This window comes from Polyodon spathula, chromosome 9 (assembly GCF_017654505.1).
Source record: "Polyodon spathula isolate WHYD16114869_AA chromosome 9, ASM1765450v1, whole genome shotgun sequence".
Lineage (NCBI taxonomy): Eukaryota > Metazoa > Chordata > Actinopteri > Acipenseriformes > Polyodontidae > Polyodon > Polyodon spathula.
This window is the reverse complement of record NC_054542.1, coordinates 14162919-14184899: the sequence shown is the minus strand read 5'-3', so window position 1 is coordinate 14184899 and position 21981 is coordinate 14162919. Positions and strand designations below refer to the sequence as shown.

The 21981-nt window shown below is 38.3% G+C and overlaps 1 protein-coding gene across 3 annotated transcripts in view; it reads left to right on the top strand.

Annotated features, from left to right (window-relative positions):
• LOC121320420 (microtubule-associated tumor suppressor candidate 2-like) overlaps nucleotides 1–21981 on the top strand; it is a 143642-nt gene that overhangs the window by 29497 nt on the left and 92164 nt on the right. For 2 of the 3 annotated variants that reach the window (XM_041258737.1, XM_041258739.1), the window contains exons 4-5: nucleotides 20384–20542; nucleotides 21582–21680. In XM_041258737.1, coding sequence (XP_041114671.1) covers nucleotides 20384–20542; nucleotides 21582–21680 — 258 coding nt within the window. Of the gene's footprint in view, nucleotides 1–2397; nucleotides 2573–20383; nucleotides 20543–21581; nucleotides 21681–21981 lie in introns of those variants that run through there. The other variant, XM_041258740.1, reaches the window with a different exon arrangement.

The following is a 21981-nucleotide window of genomic DNA, read 5'->3' as shown; positions in this document are numbered from 1 at the left end:
TAGTCTCGTATCTTGTAAAGTACTTTGTGATGGTGGTCCAATATGAAAGGCGCTATATAAAAAAAATAAAGCTTATTATTATTATTATTATTATTATTATTATTATTATTATTATTATTATTATTATTATTATATTACATGGCTAGTAGCTATATTTATATTGTGGCCCATGAAGATTAGTTAGGGCAAAAAACGTTTGTCTCACAAACACGTTTTCAGCACCCCACAGTACCAGTGTATGAGCTTGACACATACCTAGCAAATCTCATTTTTTGGATAACAAAAAAAAAAACTACGATGAGTATAAAAGCTGAGCTCTCAGCCCGCATCTGTGGAAGCCTGCTGTTTCCCCTTATGAAAATTTTCTATAGAATTCTATAGATATTTTGTCAACATCCATTTCACAATATTCATAAGGGATCCTTGTGTTACCGTTTCCTGTTATTGTAAACAACATTGCTTTGAAGGGCCAGGTCCTTCCACAGGCTCTGGTCAGACTGTAAGGCTGGGGATTTAGCTGCATTTCCTTGAGCTGTTCTTTCACTTTTCTTTATAGATATAGTCTATATAGTCTTTTTAAGACTGATATAATACTATTCTGAATTGAACACGTTATTGTCATTGTACATTATGAAAAGAGACGGTAGTGAAACTGAACTCTGAAAGGTACTTTCTACTCTGAGTAGTATTGATAGATATTTTGAACAGTTACATATTTTATCATGTTTTTAAAATCTATGTAACATAAAAAATTATATATGGGCTGCAGAAATACTTTCAAGAAAACATTTAATCTGTGGGCTCTGCTTAGCTCACAGTTTATGTCACATACCCCTTGATTAAATATGTTCCCATAGCGCACTGCAGCCCATATATTATTCTACATATACAAAAAAAATTATATAGCAGAGCTGGTTGGTTGAACTTTTCATGGAATGACTCAGGGGGCTTAAGGTGTCAAACCAGAGAACATGTACTGTCTTGCCAGACTCACCTCTACCATTGTCAGTTATACCCTAGAGGGGAATGCTATCTAGCTGAGAAAGGTTCGTTAACCACTTAGCCCATCCACTCTTTGGCCTTTCTGTAAGACTGTTATAAGGGCCATCTGTCATTGAAGTATTGTGACATCATGAAAACCTACACACACAATAACTGACCTTGACCGTTAATACCCACTGTAGTGACTTAAATGTGTCCCCACAGGTTAGCAGAGAATAGACAAAGCCAACCAATGCAACTTAATTTTATTTGCTATATAAACCTGACCTGGGATCTTAATCAGCAGCTGGAACAAGCTATGTGCTATATTAGTTTAAAAGAGGATAGATACACTGATGAAAAACTTGTGTGAAGCCTCCTCTACTTGTGTTTGCCTTACTTGTGTTTAGTGTTTTGCCTTGGTTCCACCAAAGATATCCTTTCAGATATGTAGAGTTACATTTCAAAGTGGTATGCATTGTTTACCAGATGAGTGTGATTAAACGCCTGCACTGGTCTTTGAGTTTTCATACACAGCATTTTTTTTTTTTTTAAACTTAACATAGTTGTAAATAAATACTAACAGTAATTTTTTTTATATTACTGACCGATTAATTCAGAAAAAGCGTGCTTGTTAGACCCTAATTTAATTATATTAGCACCAATAATATATCCCTTGTAAGCTGTTGCTATGTTTAATCTTGACTAGCAAATATCTGTTTGTGAACTCCAACAGAAATCCACACTCTGGAGCACTCTGAAGACAGTGCCCAGAGAGCATTAGATTGACTTTACGAATGTACCATAAATGGGAAGAAAAAGCCTGTAGTAAAATGTTTTAAAAACGTTTATTGTATTTTTGCTTCCATAAATTGTTTAGCAATGAAGGATAATCATAGATATACTATGGTGTTGTCAAAATATCTGTTGAAGGTTTGCTGAAGCAGCTGAAATATTCAAAGTGATGCCTTATACCTCTTGTGGCTCAGCTACTGTACACATTTAACAGAAAGATTTACAGTCCCGCTGCATGGTTTTTATATGTGCAACCTGTGTGTCCTACTCTAATGGATCCAAATTCTTGGGAGGCCTGCAGAGAGGTTGGGCCCTATAGCCCAGACATGGCGCCCCATTAGCCACCCCGAGTATGCTTCCCAACAGCTGTCTGCAGTGTTTAATAGGTCTGTGTTGCCAGCAGTTCCTTACACCCTTCTATTTATAAAATGTATCGCTATTACAGATAGCAGATTACAGATAGCCTATTGAATTACGTGCCTTGAAGGCTCAGTTGTCTTGTAGAACTTGATTTGTTTGTAATGGTTGTTATGCTTGACACTGTCTTGTTCTATGCTGTGAATAGGGATGAGTGCTGCAGCACAGCACCAGTCAGCTGCTTTCAAGCTGGGGTCTGGCAGAGGAGCTACACTTCCAAGTCCAGATAATGATTACCACAAATGTTGCACTAGGGTTTTTTTCCTGCATAAAACTCTGTGGATCCTGATGTATGCTGTATTTGGTTATGGCGTTTCTTTGTTTTTCCTGGTCTACGAGAAAGTGTCTTCTGGGAATGACCAACTTCAAATGAGTTCATGTAAGTATTGACAGGGAAAATATTTTTCTTGATTTATGTCTATGCTTAACATACATTATGAGTAATAGTGAAGTCGGTGGAAAGCCTTTATTTTCAGTTATCAGTTCTCTGGTCTTTTTCCACCATAAACTTAAGTAAGTCAAGTAAGACTAAGTTTAAAGGGTGCATACAGATCTTTTTTATTGTATTGTGTTACATGTTCCCATGTGTTGCTACAACTGTTTACGTAAGGTGTGTGTATTGTTTTATTTTTATTTTTTTACATTTTGACCAGTTAAACTTTTAAATTGCATTTCCTGCATGGACCGCTCAGAACTACATTTTCCATCATCTTCCTGCTCACTGGTAAATCCATGTCAGTTACATATATGGAGGGAAATGTAGTTCTGAAAGGTCCAAGTGGGTACATAGGAAGCAATCTTAAGACAGGGAATGCAATTTAAAAGTTTAAAAAATGTAAAAGAAAAAACATTAAAACAATACACACACCTTACGTAAACCGTTGTAGCAACACATGGGAACATGTAACACGATACAATTAAAAATAGTCTTTATGTACTCTTTAACTAATGTTATCATTAAGACTGTGAGAAAAATCGTGATTTATTTATTTATTTTTATTTTTTTTACAAAACTTGTGGCCACAGTTTAGTAAAGTTGCATTTGTGGGGTTATTAAAAATGTAAACAGGTTGCCTTTGGATATCTGCTTTCAAAATGAATTCAGATAATTGGTTGAAAAACAACAAGAAATGCAAAAAATAGATTACCAAAACATTTTTTGTGATTCTATTTGGCAAGTCATCATTTGAAAAAAGATTTTAACATGATGTTTCATTTCTTGTGAAGAATTACAACTAACAATAATAATGCATAACATACCCCTTATGGGCATAACATACCCCTAACATATATTTTTAACGTATGGTAGAAAAGTATGATCCTTATACTTTTCATATGTAGAAATTGGACCCTTTTTTATATATTTAAAATACATTGGCTATATTTAAAATATATTTTAGACTGTAATCCATATATTTATTTTATATGGATTACAAACTAATGAAAATATATGGTGGACCATATATTTTTTTTCGTAAGGGACAGTATTTGCAAAACGACAGTACTTTTTTTTTTTATAATAATTGAACAGTAACTGTTTACAAAGTCAGTTGGTTGTTGTATGAATGCATTAACTGCAGTCAAATGTTCTCTGCTTTGAGGCTGTTGTTCAGGTTTGTAACAATGTGGCAGTATTGAGAAAAAGATCTCTTGGCATCTACTGTATGGGTTGGAATGGGTAAACATCTTATTGCAAGTTTGGCTAAAGCTGGCCATCTTTCTTTCTGTAGAAACCAGTAAGTGACAGGATCTACATCATCACTTGCTGCTGCCGCGGCCAAGATGCACCTCAAACATTCACTGTATTCCTCTTTGCTCTTGATGAGTCTGAGTGTTCCCACTTGACAGGGATCAAATAGGCAAACCAAATTCCATACCGGTTGATTAAAAAGTGGTCTATGTCCTGCTGCTCTGATCTGTTGAGGCTCATAATATTCTTTCGACTTTTGGAGTATCAGAAACTACCAATTTAAACTAAATGGTCAAATGCTTATCGATGCCTTCCTCTCTGCTCAGGAAATCAGTTCTGATACAGCATTGAATGTCTGGTGAGGTTTACAATTTTCAAAACATCTGATTGTTGGCATTAGTGGTTTGGCATGTGCAGCAACAAACTAAAATTGCTTCTTCAAGTTTTAATTTCGTAACAATTCAATTCAATAATAATACTGTATATATTGTGTGTTTGCAAAGTAATTAACACAAAAGGTTACTAAATTTAAAGGGCTTAAAATATGACCCATATCACACACTTGTCTTTTTTGTTTTTTTCGTTTTTATACATATAGTTAATGTTTACAGTTATGATCCTTGCTAATGCTTACATTATTCTAAATTGTTATTTTAATATGTTATTTATAATTGTTATTTATAAACTATTCCTAGTGTCTTAATCATGTTCCAATTTCTGAGTGCATTTCATATTGGTTTATAAAAACACACACAAACACCTTGAAACATTATAGTATTCTTATTTTGTTGTATGGACAGTATATAGACTCGGGGCAAATGGTCTCAGTTGAATATCCATAAGAAATGTGCATGCAGTATCAGATTAGTTAAAATCAGCAGATCCAGCACTAGACCAGAGTTGCCAACCTTGCAGTTTAGTTTTCACTGACACACAGACCTACAGTAACCTTTTTATTTTATTTATTTATTTATTTTTACTAACATCATTTAAAAAAAAAAGCATTGCAAGCTGGGCGATATCCCCTGAGCTCGCTGTGCTTTGATTGTTTGGTTAAAGTATGCATACTAATTTCAACACAGTATTTTTAATTGGCATTCTTCTTTTGATATTCTTCACTGCCATTACATAAGGTGTGCAGTAGGTATATGCTATTTGAGCAGATTGGGAAAGCCACATAGCAGGATAAAATATACCCTACTTTAATTTGATACAAAATCACTGACATTTTTTGTTATGTACGGACAGTGTTAAAATGAGACTTTTTTTTTTTTTTACTTACTGTCCATACATTTATGGACGTTGGAAGCCTCGACTAGACCCCACAATAACTGTCTTCATTAGCAGCTGCGCCGTGTTTGTAAAATTGTTGGTGGTGCCCAGGGGGCAGATGCCCCTATACTTGGGGTTCGGAGAAACAAATGAAAATAATATCTTTAAAAGCCTTGTTTGTAAACAACAAAATGTAACATTTTCAGTAAACCCAATATCTAGTGGATAAAACACCTACCTTATGTACAATTATTGTCGCTGTGTCACACATTTTTGTGTGTATATATTGCTTGTCTATGGTGCATTGCTTGTATACAGTGGTGTATATAGAGGATAAATGACGAACACAGTGAACTGATAACCCACGAAAGTGACAGTTCTTTGCTGCTCTGGCCGCTGGCTGTGAACCCAGCAGCAAAATGGCGCACTGTGACGGAAATATAATGAGTTCTGGTTGGAAATCTCCCTCCTGACCTGCAAGGGCACAAAATAGCGAAAGGAAAAGTCCTGAAACGGGCTGGCCTGACAGTTCATTTCCAGGGTCAGGAAGTCGGTCAGTGTGGAAGAAAGCTAGACTCCGTTGCAGGAACATATTGACCTAGAAGGTAAACAAGGTAGCAGCTGCAGTCGTTTTCCAAGGGGTCAAGCGTAATAGCATAAAGGGGCCAGAGAATCTGTAACCTTTTCCTTCACTTGGGTTGTGTGCATAAACCTGGAAGGACTGAGAGCCGCAGGAGTAACTGCCTGAGAAACCAGATTGTGAGAAGAATATTCGTGAGTGTTTGTTTGTTGTACGTGTTGTTAGTAATTGTCTTGTTTGTTGAATCACCAGACAGCTAAACATGTTCCGGAGCTGTCACTTTTGGGCCAGCACAAGCCGGAACTGCACTTCACGAACTGTCACAAAATAGCCTGTTATCACCCTCCAAGACACGAGCACTAATACACACACTGTGGACTTGTTTGGGACTGTAAACCTGTTTGTTTGGCTCTGCGCATTACTCATTGTTGTGTATTGCCGGAACGTTTTCTTTTTGGTCACCAAACCCGGATTATAATTAAAAACCCCTTTTCCTACTGGATTACAACTGTTTGTGATTTCTTCTGCACTGCATCACCTCTACACCGGTTCACAATCACCAGCCACTTTTCCACACACACATATCACTCACTTTTTATTTCAATTAGGATGAACACACATTAACGAAAAAATTGTGTCGCAGCGGCAGAATTTTAGAATGGTAAAATGTCGCTTGGTGAATGATATTTTGCTGCTCAAACATTTTCCCGCAGTAGCAAATCTGGGTCTAGCCAATCAGGTCCATGGTGTGGGATACAACATGAACTCGACTTGATTTCCATTACGTGAGAGTAGATGTTAAACGTCATGCTGATTTGAACTCGGCTCTCGCCAAGATAAGCACCAACTAAGACGTAGCTTTGCAGTAAACTGACGTGATCCATCTGCATCTCCATCCTTTTGCTTTGTTTTCCATCTGATGATGTAGATATCCTTCTGTCTGGTGTTGATTGCTGAAGTGTGATGCTGGCTCCAGAGGTCAGCTCATTTTGCCTCCCCGGCGCATCAGCACACACAACGGCTGAGACTCTGGCTCCGGGGATCAACCCAGTGAGGTCTCCCCAGCACATCAGCATGACAACTGTCTAGATTGAGCTTAGTAGGGTACATCTCTGGGGTCTTCAAGTGGGCACCTTTCATCCTCGGTGTTTCGTTGACTGGTCCACGACACCTCAAGAGGGCTCAACAGTGATTCTGGCGTCCCAGCATCACCCCCCTCCATCCCCCACTCAGCTCAGCCCAGCTTACTTACCTGTACATCAGCGTTGCTTTCTTTCTATTGTGCTTGAGATCCCCATCCAGAATCTTTCTGTTGCTGCCAGTTGCTGCTCCTTTCTGCTGCTTCAGACAAGTTCTTCACTGTGCAACACAACTCTTGACCACTGAACCAGACATCTCTGAGAAATCGGGTTGTAGAGTTTGCCACAAATCCTCAACAACCCACCTCCACTGGAAAAACACAGACTCTCCATCCACGCTGTTCCGTTTCAGCAGCTAGTTGAGCATACTGAAGTTTCTGTTAACCTGTTAACAATAATTGATGACAAAAGGTTAATTAGGTAATATGCTAGTTAACTAAGAGAACATCTAACAAAGACACGTTTATACTTAGGCCAGTGTTCTAACACCGGATTATACACATTTCAGACTTTTAACTGACTTGGGTTTCAGACTGAAATCCCCTTGCTTAGGGTGACCATTTAATTGAAATTGACAAGATTTACATTTTCATTTAAAAATGTAATTTTTGAATACAATTCCCTTGTGACTATCAGTTTATTTAAGTACACATATCATATTATGAAATATTAAGTGTTTAGAAACGTTTATACAGTTAAAAGCATAGATAATCATGAGAAACCTGGTTTTAAGCAGGTGTACTCCACCTTTTGACTTGTATGTGTGTGTGTGTGTGTGTGTGTGTGTATATATATATATATATATATATATATATATATATATATATATATATATACAGTGCCTTGCAAAAGTATTCAGACCCCTGACCAATTCTCTCATATTACTGAATTACAAATGGTACATTGAAATTTCGTTCTGTTCGATATTTTATTTTAAAACACTTAAACTCAAAATCAATTATTGTAAGGTGACATTGGTTTTATGTTGGGAAATATTTTTAAGAAAAATAAAAAACTGAAATATCTTGCTTGCATAAGTATTCAACCCCCACACATTAATATTTGGTAGAGCCACCTTTTGCTGCAATAACAGCTTTAAGTCTTTTGGGGTAAGTATGTACCAGCTTTGCACACAGTGTCGGAATGATTTTGGCCCATTCTTCTTGGCAGATTTGCTCCAGGTTGTTCAGGTTGGTTGGACGACGCTTGTGGACCGCAATTTTCAAATAGTGCCACAGATTCTCAATGGGATTGAGATCAGGACTTTGACTGGGCCACTGTAGGACATTCACCTTTTTGTTCTTGAGCCACTCCAATGTTGCTTTGGCCTTGTGCTTGGGATCATTGTCCTGCTGAAAGGTGAATTTCCTCCCAAGCTTCAGTTTTTTAGCGGACTGAAGCAGATTCTCTTGCAGTATTTTCCTGTATTTTGCTCCATCCATTCTTCCTTCAATTGTAACAAGATGCCCAGTCCCTGCTGATGAGAAGCATCCCCACAGCATGATGCTGCCACCACCATACTTCACTGTAGGGATGGTGTGTCTTGAGGCATGGGCAGTGTTAGGTTTGCGCCACACATAGCACTTTGAGTTTTGGCCAAAAAGCTCTATCTTGGTCTCATCTGACCACAAAACCTTTTCCCACATCACAGCTGGGTCACTCTCATGCTTTCTGGCAAACTCCAGATGTGCTTTCAGATGGTACTTTTTGAGTAATGGCTTCTTTCTTGCCACCCTCCCATACAGGCCAGTGTTATGCAGAGCTCTTGATATGGTTGACTGGTACACCATTACTCCACTCCCAGCCACTGAACTCTGTAGCTCCTTCAAAGTGATTGTTGGCCTCTCTGTGGCTTCTCTCACAAGTCTCCTTCTTGTTTGAGTGCTGAGTTTTGAGGGACGGCCTTTTCTTGGAAGTGCCTGGGTGGTGTGATGCAGCTTCCACTTCCTGATTATTGATCCAACTGTGCTCACTGGGATATCCAAACACTTGGATATTATTTTGTACACTTTCCCTAATCTATGCATTTGTATTACTTTATCTCTAACTTCTGTAGAATGCTCTTTGGTCTTCATTTTCCTTCAGATTCACAGCCTTACCAATAATCCTTCAACAGTGGGGTTTTTAACCAGAAAATGTGACAGCAACTTTAATGGTTCACAGGTGGAGGCCAATGGTAAGGTAATTGTGTCCTCGTTAGGGCAATTTCTTTCATCGGTGCAAACTGGGAGCTTCCACAGCACAGGGGTCGAATACTTATGCAAGCAAGATATTTCAGTTTTTTATTTTTCTTAAAAATATTTCCCAACATAAAACCAATGTCACCTTACAATAATTGATTCTGAATTGATATATATGCAGTTTAGAAAATACAGTCCTTTGTGTTAAACATCTGTAAATGTTGCCAATATACTGTAGTTGTTATATCAGGCGTAGCACCTCATTTACGAAGCTGAAATATCAGGAGTGTCCCAGTTGTCCTGTCCCACTCTGATGTGTGCCATATTATGCATTCAACCTACTTACTCGTTAGGTAATGTACAGGGTGATTGGAAAGTAAGTTTACCACATGAGATATGATGCATTGATGTTGTTAACGTACTTTCTAATCACCCTGTATATTAGACATGGGGCAAAGGGTCTTAGTTGAATTTTATATGTCTCTCAATAAAATCTCAAAGATACTTGATAATAATTAGGCTTTGTTAACAATGCTGACACAAAGTTCAAATTCAGGAGACAAAAAATAGAAATACGTGCCATGACATTGTCAGTAGGGTTTGACCTGTCATGACATTGTCAGTAGGGTTTGACCTGTCATGACATTGTCAATAGGGTTTGTCGTGTGTGTTTTTCTGGAGGGATAAGAAGAATACCTGAACAACTACCACCTCAATTTCCACCAGGTAAGTTAGGACTATAAATCAGTCTTCTCTTTAGATCAGCTATTTGTACATTCTTAAATACGGACTCACCTGCCAACCAAGCTAACCTTTTACTATTATTATTGAGCCTGCACTGGAGTCTTTTAGATTTGCTGTCTTGCCCGTGGCTGAAAATGACAAGCAATACTTTTATATACAGTATTAAAGAATACATTTCAGGGCATTACAATGACTTTAATACGGGTCACTTCAAGTCTTATCTACAACCTCAGAATGTGCAATGGGACAGGGGAGGAGTTGGACTAAGACAAAAATACCCCTTTTGATCTATCTTCAGGGGTCCTGTGCTGGTTCAGGGACCATACTTGCACAGACCCTTTGCTTGTTACTACCCTCTGCTTGTTACATGCTCTGCTTGTTACTACCCTAATAGAATAGCTTTGCTTGTATCTGCTGCAGTATTGATTTGTTTCAGAAGACAGCTTGTGTGTGTTAAAGCCCCTGAAACAATGCAAAATGTAAAACAAATGATAGAAGTTAAAGTTGTAGTTTAGGAATATTTCTTTATGATTCCGTACAAAATGTGTAACCTATTTACAAAAATAAAACATACCTGTAAATACACCACAGAAAAACATAATCCCTATACACAATATTGTAACTGAAACTAATTCAATGTAGACAGATGTTTGGATAAACATTTCTTGTTTATCCAAACATCTTATGTCTTTCTTATGTCTTCAGCAGTTAATCAGCATTACCTATAGAAGGAATTTCTCTGGTATGCATACTATAGGACAGCATGTGAAAGCCAACAATTTATTGCCTAATGATAATGTAATCAGACTGATTTCAGACTATAGTAGTGTCTGATTATTTAGATATTTTTTTAATGTTTGCCTTTTTTCATTTCTGTGATTTTAAAGATCATGCCATTTCACGGCCTGCTTAGTTTCATTATTGTACACAGAATGCTAAAAACATCAGTTTATGGATTTTGTTGGGTGTCTGTTTTGGATATTTCCAACTTATGGCCGGGTTTCCATGCAGCTTGGAAAGCCAATACTCTTTCTCCACCATCATAATTTATGTGAAGTAGCAAGCACATACCATGCACATTCCTACATTTAATAGAATGCGTGTCTAAAACACTGTACTACTTTAAAGGGTGGGTAAAAATCCCAGATTTCCTTTCAAGTTCGAATGTAACCATTACTGTACGGATATTTACCTTGTAGAGACCCGAAACTTGAATCAGGTATACCAAAGCTGCTCCTCAAGCCTGTGATGCAGTCTTGGCTTGCCCCCAAGGCCACAAAGTCACTGCACTCACAGATCTTAGCGCAATTTTTCCTTTCAAGACTGTCCTGACCAGAAAGCCTTGTTCAGATAAATTACTTCTATCTGCTATATATTTCGCATTTATTGTGTTTTTACATAAATTATGTGATATTAATATAATCACTGTAATAGGTTTTTTCTCCAATTACGAGTAATTTATGCAATAGAGCCTGATGCTTGTTATGTTCCACTGTGGCCTTGTGCCCTGCGTGAAACCAGCTGCTTGAGTCGCTCCTTCCCACAGATCCAGCAACATAAGTTGATTGACTTTGTGGTCTCACCCCAGGCTGCAATAGCTCCGACTGAAGTTATTTATTTATTGTTTTGGCTTTGGCAAAAAATACAAGACATTTTATATTATTATGTCATTGTTTTAATTACTGTATTTGTTGAGAGTTTTTTCACATGTGTATTTTCAGTATTTTTACAGAGACTATGCACATGCCTGTCTGCAGCATAGTGTTATAGCACACATGCAGCAAAGAGCAGCTGCCGGGCCAAGATACTTGCTTCGGTTGTGATTGCTTGCAATCTGTTACACAGTATCTTCCTGCCATTTTGGTGACAGCTTTAGCATCACCATTATGAAGGCTGTTAATACATTCCAACAAGCAGGCTTCCCTCAGTCTAGTGTGTGGTACTGGCTGAGTGGTTTTGCCAGTGGCTTGTATGTTGCCACCCGTGGTGACTGCGAACCAGTGGACGTGTCCCGGTATCGACCCGGTTCCAACCTGGTACCATACCGACCCAGTGCTATAGCCACCGAACTGGCACCAAACCGACCCGGTTCCGACCCTGGACCATGCCATAATGACCCGGGGCTAAAGTCACCAAACCAGTCCCAAACGTGTCCCGTTTGGGTCTTGACTGGCCCGGTCGATATCTATAAGCAGATTGTAACTGCAGAACTATATACTGTACATGGCATTGCTTGCTTCTTGCATCATGCCTGGGTTTTATCTCTGTGAAACATGCAAGGTCAGTCTGCATATTGAGGACAAGCATGGCAGATACTCTTCCTGCCTGAGGCCACAGCACTCCAAGGAGGCACTAGCTAATCGCAACTTCTGTGAGTTTTGTGCACGCGTATCCCCTGCAGTTACGCTGTCCCTGTCGGCAGAGCTTCTGCCACTGATCAAGTGGCCTACAGAAGTGCCCTAGTCTACTATCTCTCCCTCTTTATTTTAAAAAGTAATAATATTGATAACAGTAATTATTTCATAGTAATAATAAATGTAATTAAAAATAAAGTTGTTTCTCTGCTTAGACTCTCACCATGCGTATCTTGTAGATACATTGTAATATCTATACATTTCCAGGGTGATGCTGTAGATTTGTACTTTGTTTTGTGCCTGCCACTCTTTATTCCTATTTCTCTGAGGATTAGGCTATTGTTCCATTGGTTACTAACTCAATTGTCACCAGTTATTTATATACTAGGCAGCATTCTCCTTGATGCCTGGCTGCAAAGTACATTCTGTTTAGACATGGATGTGTGGTTGGATTAAATCAAAGCAATTCAACTGTCCAATGTGTCACCAGACAAGAGATAATCCTTAAAATTATCATACCAAATCAAATAATGAAATCATTACAGGTCCTGCATCATTCCCTGCTCTGCTAGCTTGGCTAAAAGAGCCACCAAAGGAGGGGTGCATAAAAACAAAAACTATGTTGCTTCTATTGCTTAGTGCCTGGAGGAGCAATATAGCTTTCAGATTACTTTCATGGTTAGGTTTTAATCTAAATTCTTTGGTGATCCACATACTGTTAACAGTCTGGAGGACTGCTTAGTTCAGTGTGTTGAAAGTGATTTATGCATGCCAATTTTATCCTATGGTGTATCTGTCTCAAGTTCAATAACACTGGCAAAAATAACCCAACAGCCGTATTTTACTGCATTGAAGATCATTATATTTTCTCCAAGTACCATAGGATCCATTTTCTTCCAATAGATGCAGCAGTTAAAGGTTACATCTGGGAATGTGTTCCTGCTCTGGGGTTTCAAGCCACTGTGATTAGTCTAATTAGGCTGAATCTACTGTTACTTCTGAATTCAATCAAGCACTGCTGAGTCAAGGCTGGTGAAAGTAGCCAGCTTTCAGAACAGTTGAAAGAGATGTTGAAAAGCATGGCAAAATCCCCTTGACTTGTGCAAAAGGCTTATACATATTCAATACACACAAGTTGTATTGAAGCCAAAGGAGTTAATTTCCTTTTTATAATTCGGCTTGTTCTAAATCCAACTTCCAACTTTTGTGCATTTATCTTTATATTGACTTTTTATCTGAGGTATTTGTTGCATACATATAATTGGGTTTTGTAGTGGTTTTGAATATGAGTTTTTAAAATGCAGGTATTGTCCCCATGCTGACCCGTGGGCATGGCTCTGATGAGAATAATGAGCTCAAATAGATGCAGAAGCTCTAAGAGTTGCTGATGAAGGCAATACTGCAGTTGCTGTTGCTCCTGTATATAAGTAGTGGTGGTGAATAATGGTAAGAACCCTTACATTGGGAAAAAATTAAGACATTGTGGAGGTACTGTGGTAAACTGTAAAAAAAGCATGCCATAGAATTTACCATGGTAAACTTTTATATTAATTTTAAAAAATACTGTTTGTTTTAATAGAATGAATCGCTAACATTTCTAATTACATGTTCAGTCGGTTGAGGACTTCTTGTAACATTTCTAAAGATACAAACTGAGTGAGTAGTACAATAGAAACAACATTCAGTTTTCTTCTTTACTGCTGTATCTTTGTGTCCCTGAGGACAGGACGGAGGTGGTGGTACTGGAGAAAATAGGGAAGCAGTGGGAAGCTCATATGAAACAATTTGCTGTTGCAAAGTGTAGAAATCATTACAGTACTTTCCTCAGTGTGCTCCAGTTTCTAATTCAGACATGACTTGTATTCATCATGGCTTTGTCAATACATTATAGCCTTCATATTGAAAGGAAGTGAAATACTAAAATACCTGGATACCCTTAATTCCAGTTCTAAGCATTGTATTACTGAAGCACAAGTAGGTAACATGACTTGCCTTGAAAAAAAGATTCAGTAGAGCTGGGGTTTGACCTTGGATCTCCTATCTCAGGGGTTTTTACCTTGGATCTCCTATCTCTGGGGTTTTACCTTGGATCTCCTATATCTCAGGTTTTATCTTGGATCTCCTATCTCTGGGGTTTTACCTTGGATCTCCTATCTCTCGGGTTTTACCTTGGATCTCCTATCTGGGGTTTTACCTTGGATCTCCTATCTCTAGGGTTTTACCTTGGATCTGTCTCTGGGGTTTTACCTTGGATCTCCTATCTGGGGTTTTACCTTGGATCTCCTATCTGGAGTTTTACCTTGGATCTCCTATCTCTGGGATTTTACCTTGGATCTCCTATCTCTGGTGTTTTACCTTGGATCTCCTTTCTCCAGGGTTTTACCTTGGATCTCCTATCTGGGGTTTTACCTTGGATCTCCTATCTCTGGGATTTTACCTTGGATCTCCTATCTCTGGGGTTTTACCTCGGCTCTCCTACCTCACTGTGTTTTGTCTAAAGCAATCTGTCACCTAGAATAAGATTTAAATTTGGTTCACGATTTCTCCTGCATGTAATATACTGTATGGGTGCAATTTATTGAATATAATCTTTATCAGCTCTGAGAGTGCACCTTAGTGCTGACCTGAATACGTCCTTCCATTAGAATCTGCAGAGACCCAAGGACAGACTGATATTGGTGCTGAACTGTGCAGCCATTTTGTGACATCAACTAATGTTAGCTGGGAGCTCAACTAAGACCACCAAACTCATTTTACTCTTGACCAGAGCTGGATTGAAATGCGAGCCTCTGTAGGTAGCATGGAAAGCTAGTGAACTAGCCTGCTCTACCGCCTATCGTAGCCTCCAAACTGATTTCTGTAACATTCTCTCTTAAGCAACCTCACAGTGCTGAAGCCCTTAAAGTGACAGCTATGGAGAATTCCGGTGATGGCCGTGCTGTAAGTGCAGTGGAACAACTCTGATAAATATTTGCATTTAATAAAGTAACCCGGTACCCTTTGCTTTATTTTTATTTTTGAAGTAATGAAATCTGTTACACTAGTATTTCCTACCAAGATGTCTAAAACTAAATCCAAGCCTGCTCAGCCGACATAGATGTCGCAATGGCGATTTTAGACCCCGAAATGACAGAGATGTTTAAAATGATATCGAAGGCGATCAACAGTTCTTGGCATTCCATGAGGAAAATAAGGGGATTATTGGTGCATTGTAAGCGTCACTTGATGCCTGGACTGGTTGTTTAAAAGATATGAAAGTCTTTCTGGCTAAAGTGAACAAGAGAGTTGCTGATCTGGAATCCCCGTGTAACAGTCTGGCAGAACAGAATAAGTTGTTGCCAGCAAAAACTGACGATTTGGAAAACCGCTCCTGCAGGCAAAATGTGCATGTTGTGGGGGTCCCTGAGGGGGTTGAACAATGGAACCCCACAGAGTTCTTGCAAAATCTCCTGGTCGAAGTCTTTGGAATAGATAAGCTTGGTTCTCCACCTCTGATTGATTGTGGCACAGCTGATTAGACAGTTGAATTAATGCTGTTTTTTTGTCACCCGCCAGCACCCAAACTCTTGGAATTTTCGAAAGAAAAAATCTTTGTTTGTGTGTTTGTGATGCAGCCATCTTGTTTTCAGTTTTAAAAAAAAATGAAAAAACAACTGAGAGGTATGCCTGAGAAAGAGAGCACTCGGCTGGGCAAGATTTTGAGATGTGCCCCTTATATTTTAATTGCTGGTATCAGAGCAAGGGAACCCCTCCCTTTGTTCCTTACCACATTCTCTTTTATAATAAAAACATCATACAGACAAATGAAGAAGAGAAGAAAGTATTACAAATTTGAAACAAATAAAATAATTAATTTATTAAACTGTGCAATGCTCAGTTATTTATGTACATATTCTAATGTGAACGAATAAACATATTCAAATGAAAAGTTGAGACCTGGGTTAACACTAGAACCACTGTGGTTAAACTCCTACCTAAATTAAATAAAATTAAATTATGATGGTTAAATTTTAAACATCAGTATTAAAATGAAAGACAAACAACAACGAAAGGAAACAACTCAAGTTTTATTCAAGTACGTCATATCAAACATCTGCACAGCCGAAACACCGTATTTCAATGAACGAACAAGTAAACATAAGAGTTTATTTTCTAACCTACCATAATAAAGCACTATTTTAAAAAATGAAAAACTATAATAAAATAAACATTTCAAAAGAAAACAGTGTGTAAGCAGGTACATGTACATACAAAATTGTAAAAACAAATGTACTTTTTAATTTAAAATGTGTGTCACTCTGTGCAGCACTGAATCCAGGTTGAGCTGCAACCGCCTGCTGCTTTGCAGTTTTTTGATCAAAATGTTTCTGCCGAAGTGCTGTTCAAGAAGACATCTCCTTATATTTTCCCTGGTGCATTTCTTGTATAAAACAAAGGAATTGGTGGCTGCCAGGTCCAGTAGAGATAACAACAGGCTTCTATTACTCGCTGTATGATATGAACACACTCAATAGGTCTGGAGTAGGGAATCCATTTGCAGACAAACGGAAGGAGTTCTTCAACTAATTAATTAATAAAGAAAAAAAAACATACAAGCACTGCAAGTAAAAATAACAGTTGTGTCGCTCTCGTTCCAGCTCAGAACAAGTGAGTGATTTCACTGTAAAGTAGGGCGGCCCAGCTGCCTGCTCAATTCAATAATACAGTTATTTGAAAATGTAAAAGTAGATAAAACACTGAACCGATTAAACTACTAAGACTAACACTGAACATTTAAACTCTGGAATGTAAACTTATCTAGAAAATACTACTAATTTTTAAAAGAAGTAACATCGTACAACGACAATCTTTGAGTTTTTTTATTTATTTATTTTTTTTATCTCACAGACTGCAGTGACGCCCTACTATTTAAATATGTAAGTTAGCCATGTGTGCACTCAACGCTCACTCAGTCAGCATTCGGCTGGGTGTTTATAGAGTGTTCCATCAGAAAGGAACATACACCAGTATGGCCGTGGTTTTATTTGAAAGTAGATTATACAGTGTTGATTCAATTGCTAAGTCCTAAAGTACTACCAGATGGTAAACAAAAAAAAAAAAAAAAGCGTCAGCCATTGCAAGATTTTTCTTGCATGCCCCCTGACGAAAGCTGGAGTACCCCCAGGGGTGCGTGTACCCCAGTTTGAAAACCGCTGCGCTAGCTAAAGTGCATTATGACATCATAAATAGGGGTTACTTTGGATTTGTGTTTGTTTATTCTTCTTGTCTGGATCTGCAAGCAACTTAAAGCATTGTTTCTTTCAAAGGGCAACATATACAAAGATAAATACATATGTATTCACGTTGTACTTTCTGTGCCTTTACCACAGTTATTTTTTGTGTATTGTATTGAAATCATATAATTTTAAATGCATTTGCTCGACTGTATATTACCAGTAAATGAAAATTTCATACAATGTGAGTGCCCAACTGTGAATGTCTTTTTCTTGGTTTATTTTGATGGTGTGATGGTTATCAATTGCCGCACTATAGTGGTAAGCAAAATGAATAGAATTTCCTTGTATAGCGGCTGTGTGTCACTATGATAGTACACTAGTACATGGTGGTCCGCGAAAGTTTTGGAGGTTCACAAGGGGTCCCTAAAGCAGTGCTGTGCAGATTAACGGGGATTGATGTACGAAATTGCTTGTGATTATTTATATTTCCATGTACCAAACTGGGGGACCTTTGATGAGGAATAGAAACTATAATAGAAACTACTAGAATGAGAAACTATTTTACCAAAATGATCCAGGTAATAATAGAATTGATGCTCATTAGTATTTATTTATGAATCCCCAAGTGTAAGACAACAGCTCTAGGACTTTGTCTGTAATTTCCGTAATGTATTAGTCATGGACAGTATTTCAGGGTAATGCTCTAAAAATTGATTCTATATGTGGATAGGTAAATATTGTAAGACACAAGCATGACAAATTGAGAGACACGCAACTACGGAGGATTGTATTGATATTAATGTGACATATTTTTCAAATGTACTGTTCTTGAATGTGTCCTCATAATTAGTCCATCATAAATTCTGTGGTAAAACTATGAGTAATAATGTAAGTAGAACAATTTTTTGGCTTTTGCGTTCTTTGGAGTGATTTTTCTTTTGGTTTGATTTTCTAGAAACATTGGCTGGAATGTAACATATAAAAATCTATTTTTATTAACGAAAGACACAGAAAACAAAGCTGAAATTGTATTATTACTACTGCTTACTGCTGATTTGATTGCACTGTGGAAGACTGGATTAATGTTTTCTTTAGACACAATATCTTATGCAAATATATCATAGTTCTTCTACAGGGTTATTGCTGTGGATGAATAGAGGTTTTAATTTTTTTTATATAGAAATCCTTTGCATATCCGACCGCAGTGGGACCAGAGTAAGGGCGGATATGTAAAAAAGTGGTGTGGCAGGCTACACAATGGGGAGTTAGTGTTGATGTGATTTCTGTGTGGAAATGGGTTTATTGTGTGTCGTTTTGGAGTTGACTTGTGTGATTAAATTATTGTTTACAGACAGGCGCTCAATTGAGACGTGCTGCCTGTTAGGCTTGGTTGAGGGGAAGGACAGCAAATGATTGGCTGTGCTGTTCCTCAATCAGCAAGTGGGTGGGTCTTGACCGAGTGTCCGTCGGCATAAAAACATCCGGTGGAGATGGCTCGGGGCGATTGCAATGCCATGCTGCAGAGGGGAGCTGCGTGTATTCGGGAGGAGAGGGTCCGCTCTGCAGGAACAACAGCTACACAACAATGAAACTGCAAGCGGTGCTCGTGAAGGCAATGCACAGCCAAGGCAGTGTGAAGCAGCAGGAGTCGTCGTATGAATACCGGCTCATCAGTAGGTTAGTTTAGGGGATAGTGATCCCATGTAATGTATAGCGAGGGTTACGTAGTGTAGCCGGTTCCTGGAGCGAGACGCCTCGTTTATAAGGCTAGCGCTCGCCCTGTGTGGCACCTTTTATTTGTAGTTTTGTACTGTGTTTTATTTTGCCTTTTGTACAGCTTGCTGTATGTGTCCTCTGTGCGTTACCATTGCTGGTAACGTCACATGACCCCTTTGTTTACTTTTGTTTTCTTTTGTATTAATAAATCCTGCAGGCCTATGCTGGCGTTGCAACTCCACCTCCATTGTTTCTCTGTATTGCTTAAGCAGCAGCTACCCACACACGACAAGAGCACCCTGTCACAGGCAGATAAATGAATCCTGTTTTAAAAACCATTATACACACTTGTAACAATTACTATCTTCACACAATTATTGTTTTGAGATTCAGCATTTATTAGGGAGCTCCCCTAAATCCCTTGTTTAGAAAGATACACTGTATTAATGCTTGTGTCATGGTAGCCATCTGCTGTGTGGGTGTGTGCATTTGCTGCTGAGTGACAGGCAGGAGATCGAGACAGAGGCTGAAGTTGATACACCCTGCAGACGAACAGGATTTATTTACATATCAACACACTGAATAGCTCACGTGACACTACCAGCAATGGTTGCGCACAGAGCAAACAGAACACAGTGTATGAAAACTTTGGTGGGATCTAGAATCTCTGAACTAATCTTCTCTGTTCAACAATAAACTAACGTTGATGAAGAGGTTGATCCTAGTGGATAAACAGTCAGAGCAGATATGTGACGGATTACTGTATTGTTAAGGATATATTTTAAACTAATCTTGTGTTGTTATCCCAGGATTATCTTTCTGTAATGTGCTAACTTAAATAACTTGTGAATTAAAGCTTTTGTTTGTAACATGACTCTTGCAGCCTTAATGCATTTGGGAGGGGGTTGTTCTTTTCATGTACTATCACTAATATGGAACCCCTTTCTCAGTTGATGATGAGCTGATAATTAAGGGGGCATCTCTCTTGATTGTGGGGTCTCTTCCTTAGAAAATCATTAAACTCAGAAATCTTTGGTATTGAATAAAACTTGCAAACTCTATTCATTGCCCATAAAACAGCACTCACTTTAATCATTAGATAAGAATGTAAATAAAAAAAAACAACCTATGACTATGTTCAAAACAAACAGCTGGACTGGTAATTAGCTTGTAAAACCACTTCTGTGGTGCAGGCCCCCTTCGGCTCTATAATGTCCCACATCAGCCCCTCTACCTCCGAGAAACTGCAGTGTTTCATATTCCTCCCATTCTAATGAACACTTGTTATGATCCTTGCAGGTGCTTGCGGTGCTGATGAGCAAGTGAACCAGAAGCCTGCAGTGCCCCCCTATGACATTTCCAGAGGTGCCAGCAGGACGGGCTCGCAGGCTTCAAGCAATGTGGCAGGCAGCCGTCGGTGCCTGCTTCCCACCCCCAGGAGTGGAGGATCACCTTCTGGTGAGGATTTAATCCGAACACTTCAGGCCTGCTTGATGAGGGGTTGGGGGACTGGCTGACAATCCACTCTTGCCCAGCAATGCAAGGAATGCAATGAAATTCAAGCTTATTACTTTCCTTGAAAAAACATGTCAGAGCCAGCAATATTATAAATATATGTATAAAATGTTCCATTTGTGATTATAGTAAATCATGTAATCAGTTTACAGTGACCAACTGCTGTTGACAGCAATAGAAACGCACATATTTCAAACACAAAAGTGATGATTTCATAGTCTTATGCCTTTCCCTGCTTTTCACTAGACTATCAATTTCCTATTCCATACATAGCAGAACCTATTCTATAAATCTATCCAAAGCCTTCGCAGAACAGGATTTTATAGGTAACACAGAACGTGTTTATTTGTGTGTGTGTGTGTTTTAGAATTAGTTATGTATCCCTGAGCCTTTCTAGAATGGATCTAAACCATACTAGAACATTCCAAATTGTTCATTTGTGACTACATAGCTATTTTATTATTTTTTAAATCCTAATGTGTATTTTTACCAGGTGGGTTTGTCTAACCGTAAGTGCCCTGCACAAACAATAAATGAGCTTTGTACTTATGCACTTCTCATACTCAGAAAAATAGCCATGCTCGTTAATACTCATTACTCCTAGTCAGACACTCCTAATTATTATTGCGTAAATCTATGAAAACAATAGGTAACTATCTAAAAAAATGTTTTGCGGTTATAAAGTGTGATCCATTTTGCTTTCTGAACATCATGTCTGTCTGAACCACATTTCATTTGTTAACAATAGTAGAGATGAAGATAGATCTTTAGAAATGTGTAACATTATGACATTTAGATAGCAAAACTGAGAGGTGTCTGGAAAACTATATGAAGTGGTGGACATTGAAATCATTTTAGTAGCATTCACCCAACTGATTAAGAACAATAATATCACATCAACCGTAATTTAAAACAAAATGTAAAAAACTACATAACATACAGTCAGTCAAAAATGAAAACTTCAAATTGACATGTTTTACAGCTTCCAGGAAAGAAATGCTAAAAGATGTTGAAGTTGTTAGACCAGCGGTTTCATCACCCAAGAGATTAGTGGTGGCAGCCTCAAAGCTTCATTCTCCAGGTAAGCATTGAATACTGTGCAATATACAGGGTGATTAGAAAGTAAGTTTCCACATCAACGCACCATGCACTGATGTGTATAATCACTGAATTGTTAATTCTTTACAGTTTGTCCTTCAGAAATACGTGACTAGGTATATAAGTGTTTCTTCATTCTTAGCTTCTATCACAGCCCTCTTCATTATATCTATCCACGTGTGCTGATTGCTGTGCTGTAGGTACCAGGCATGTAGTGCCATTGAGCTCTTACATTGCAAGCAAAGTAACAATACAACTCCTTAAAGCGCCACTGAAAAACCAGT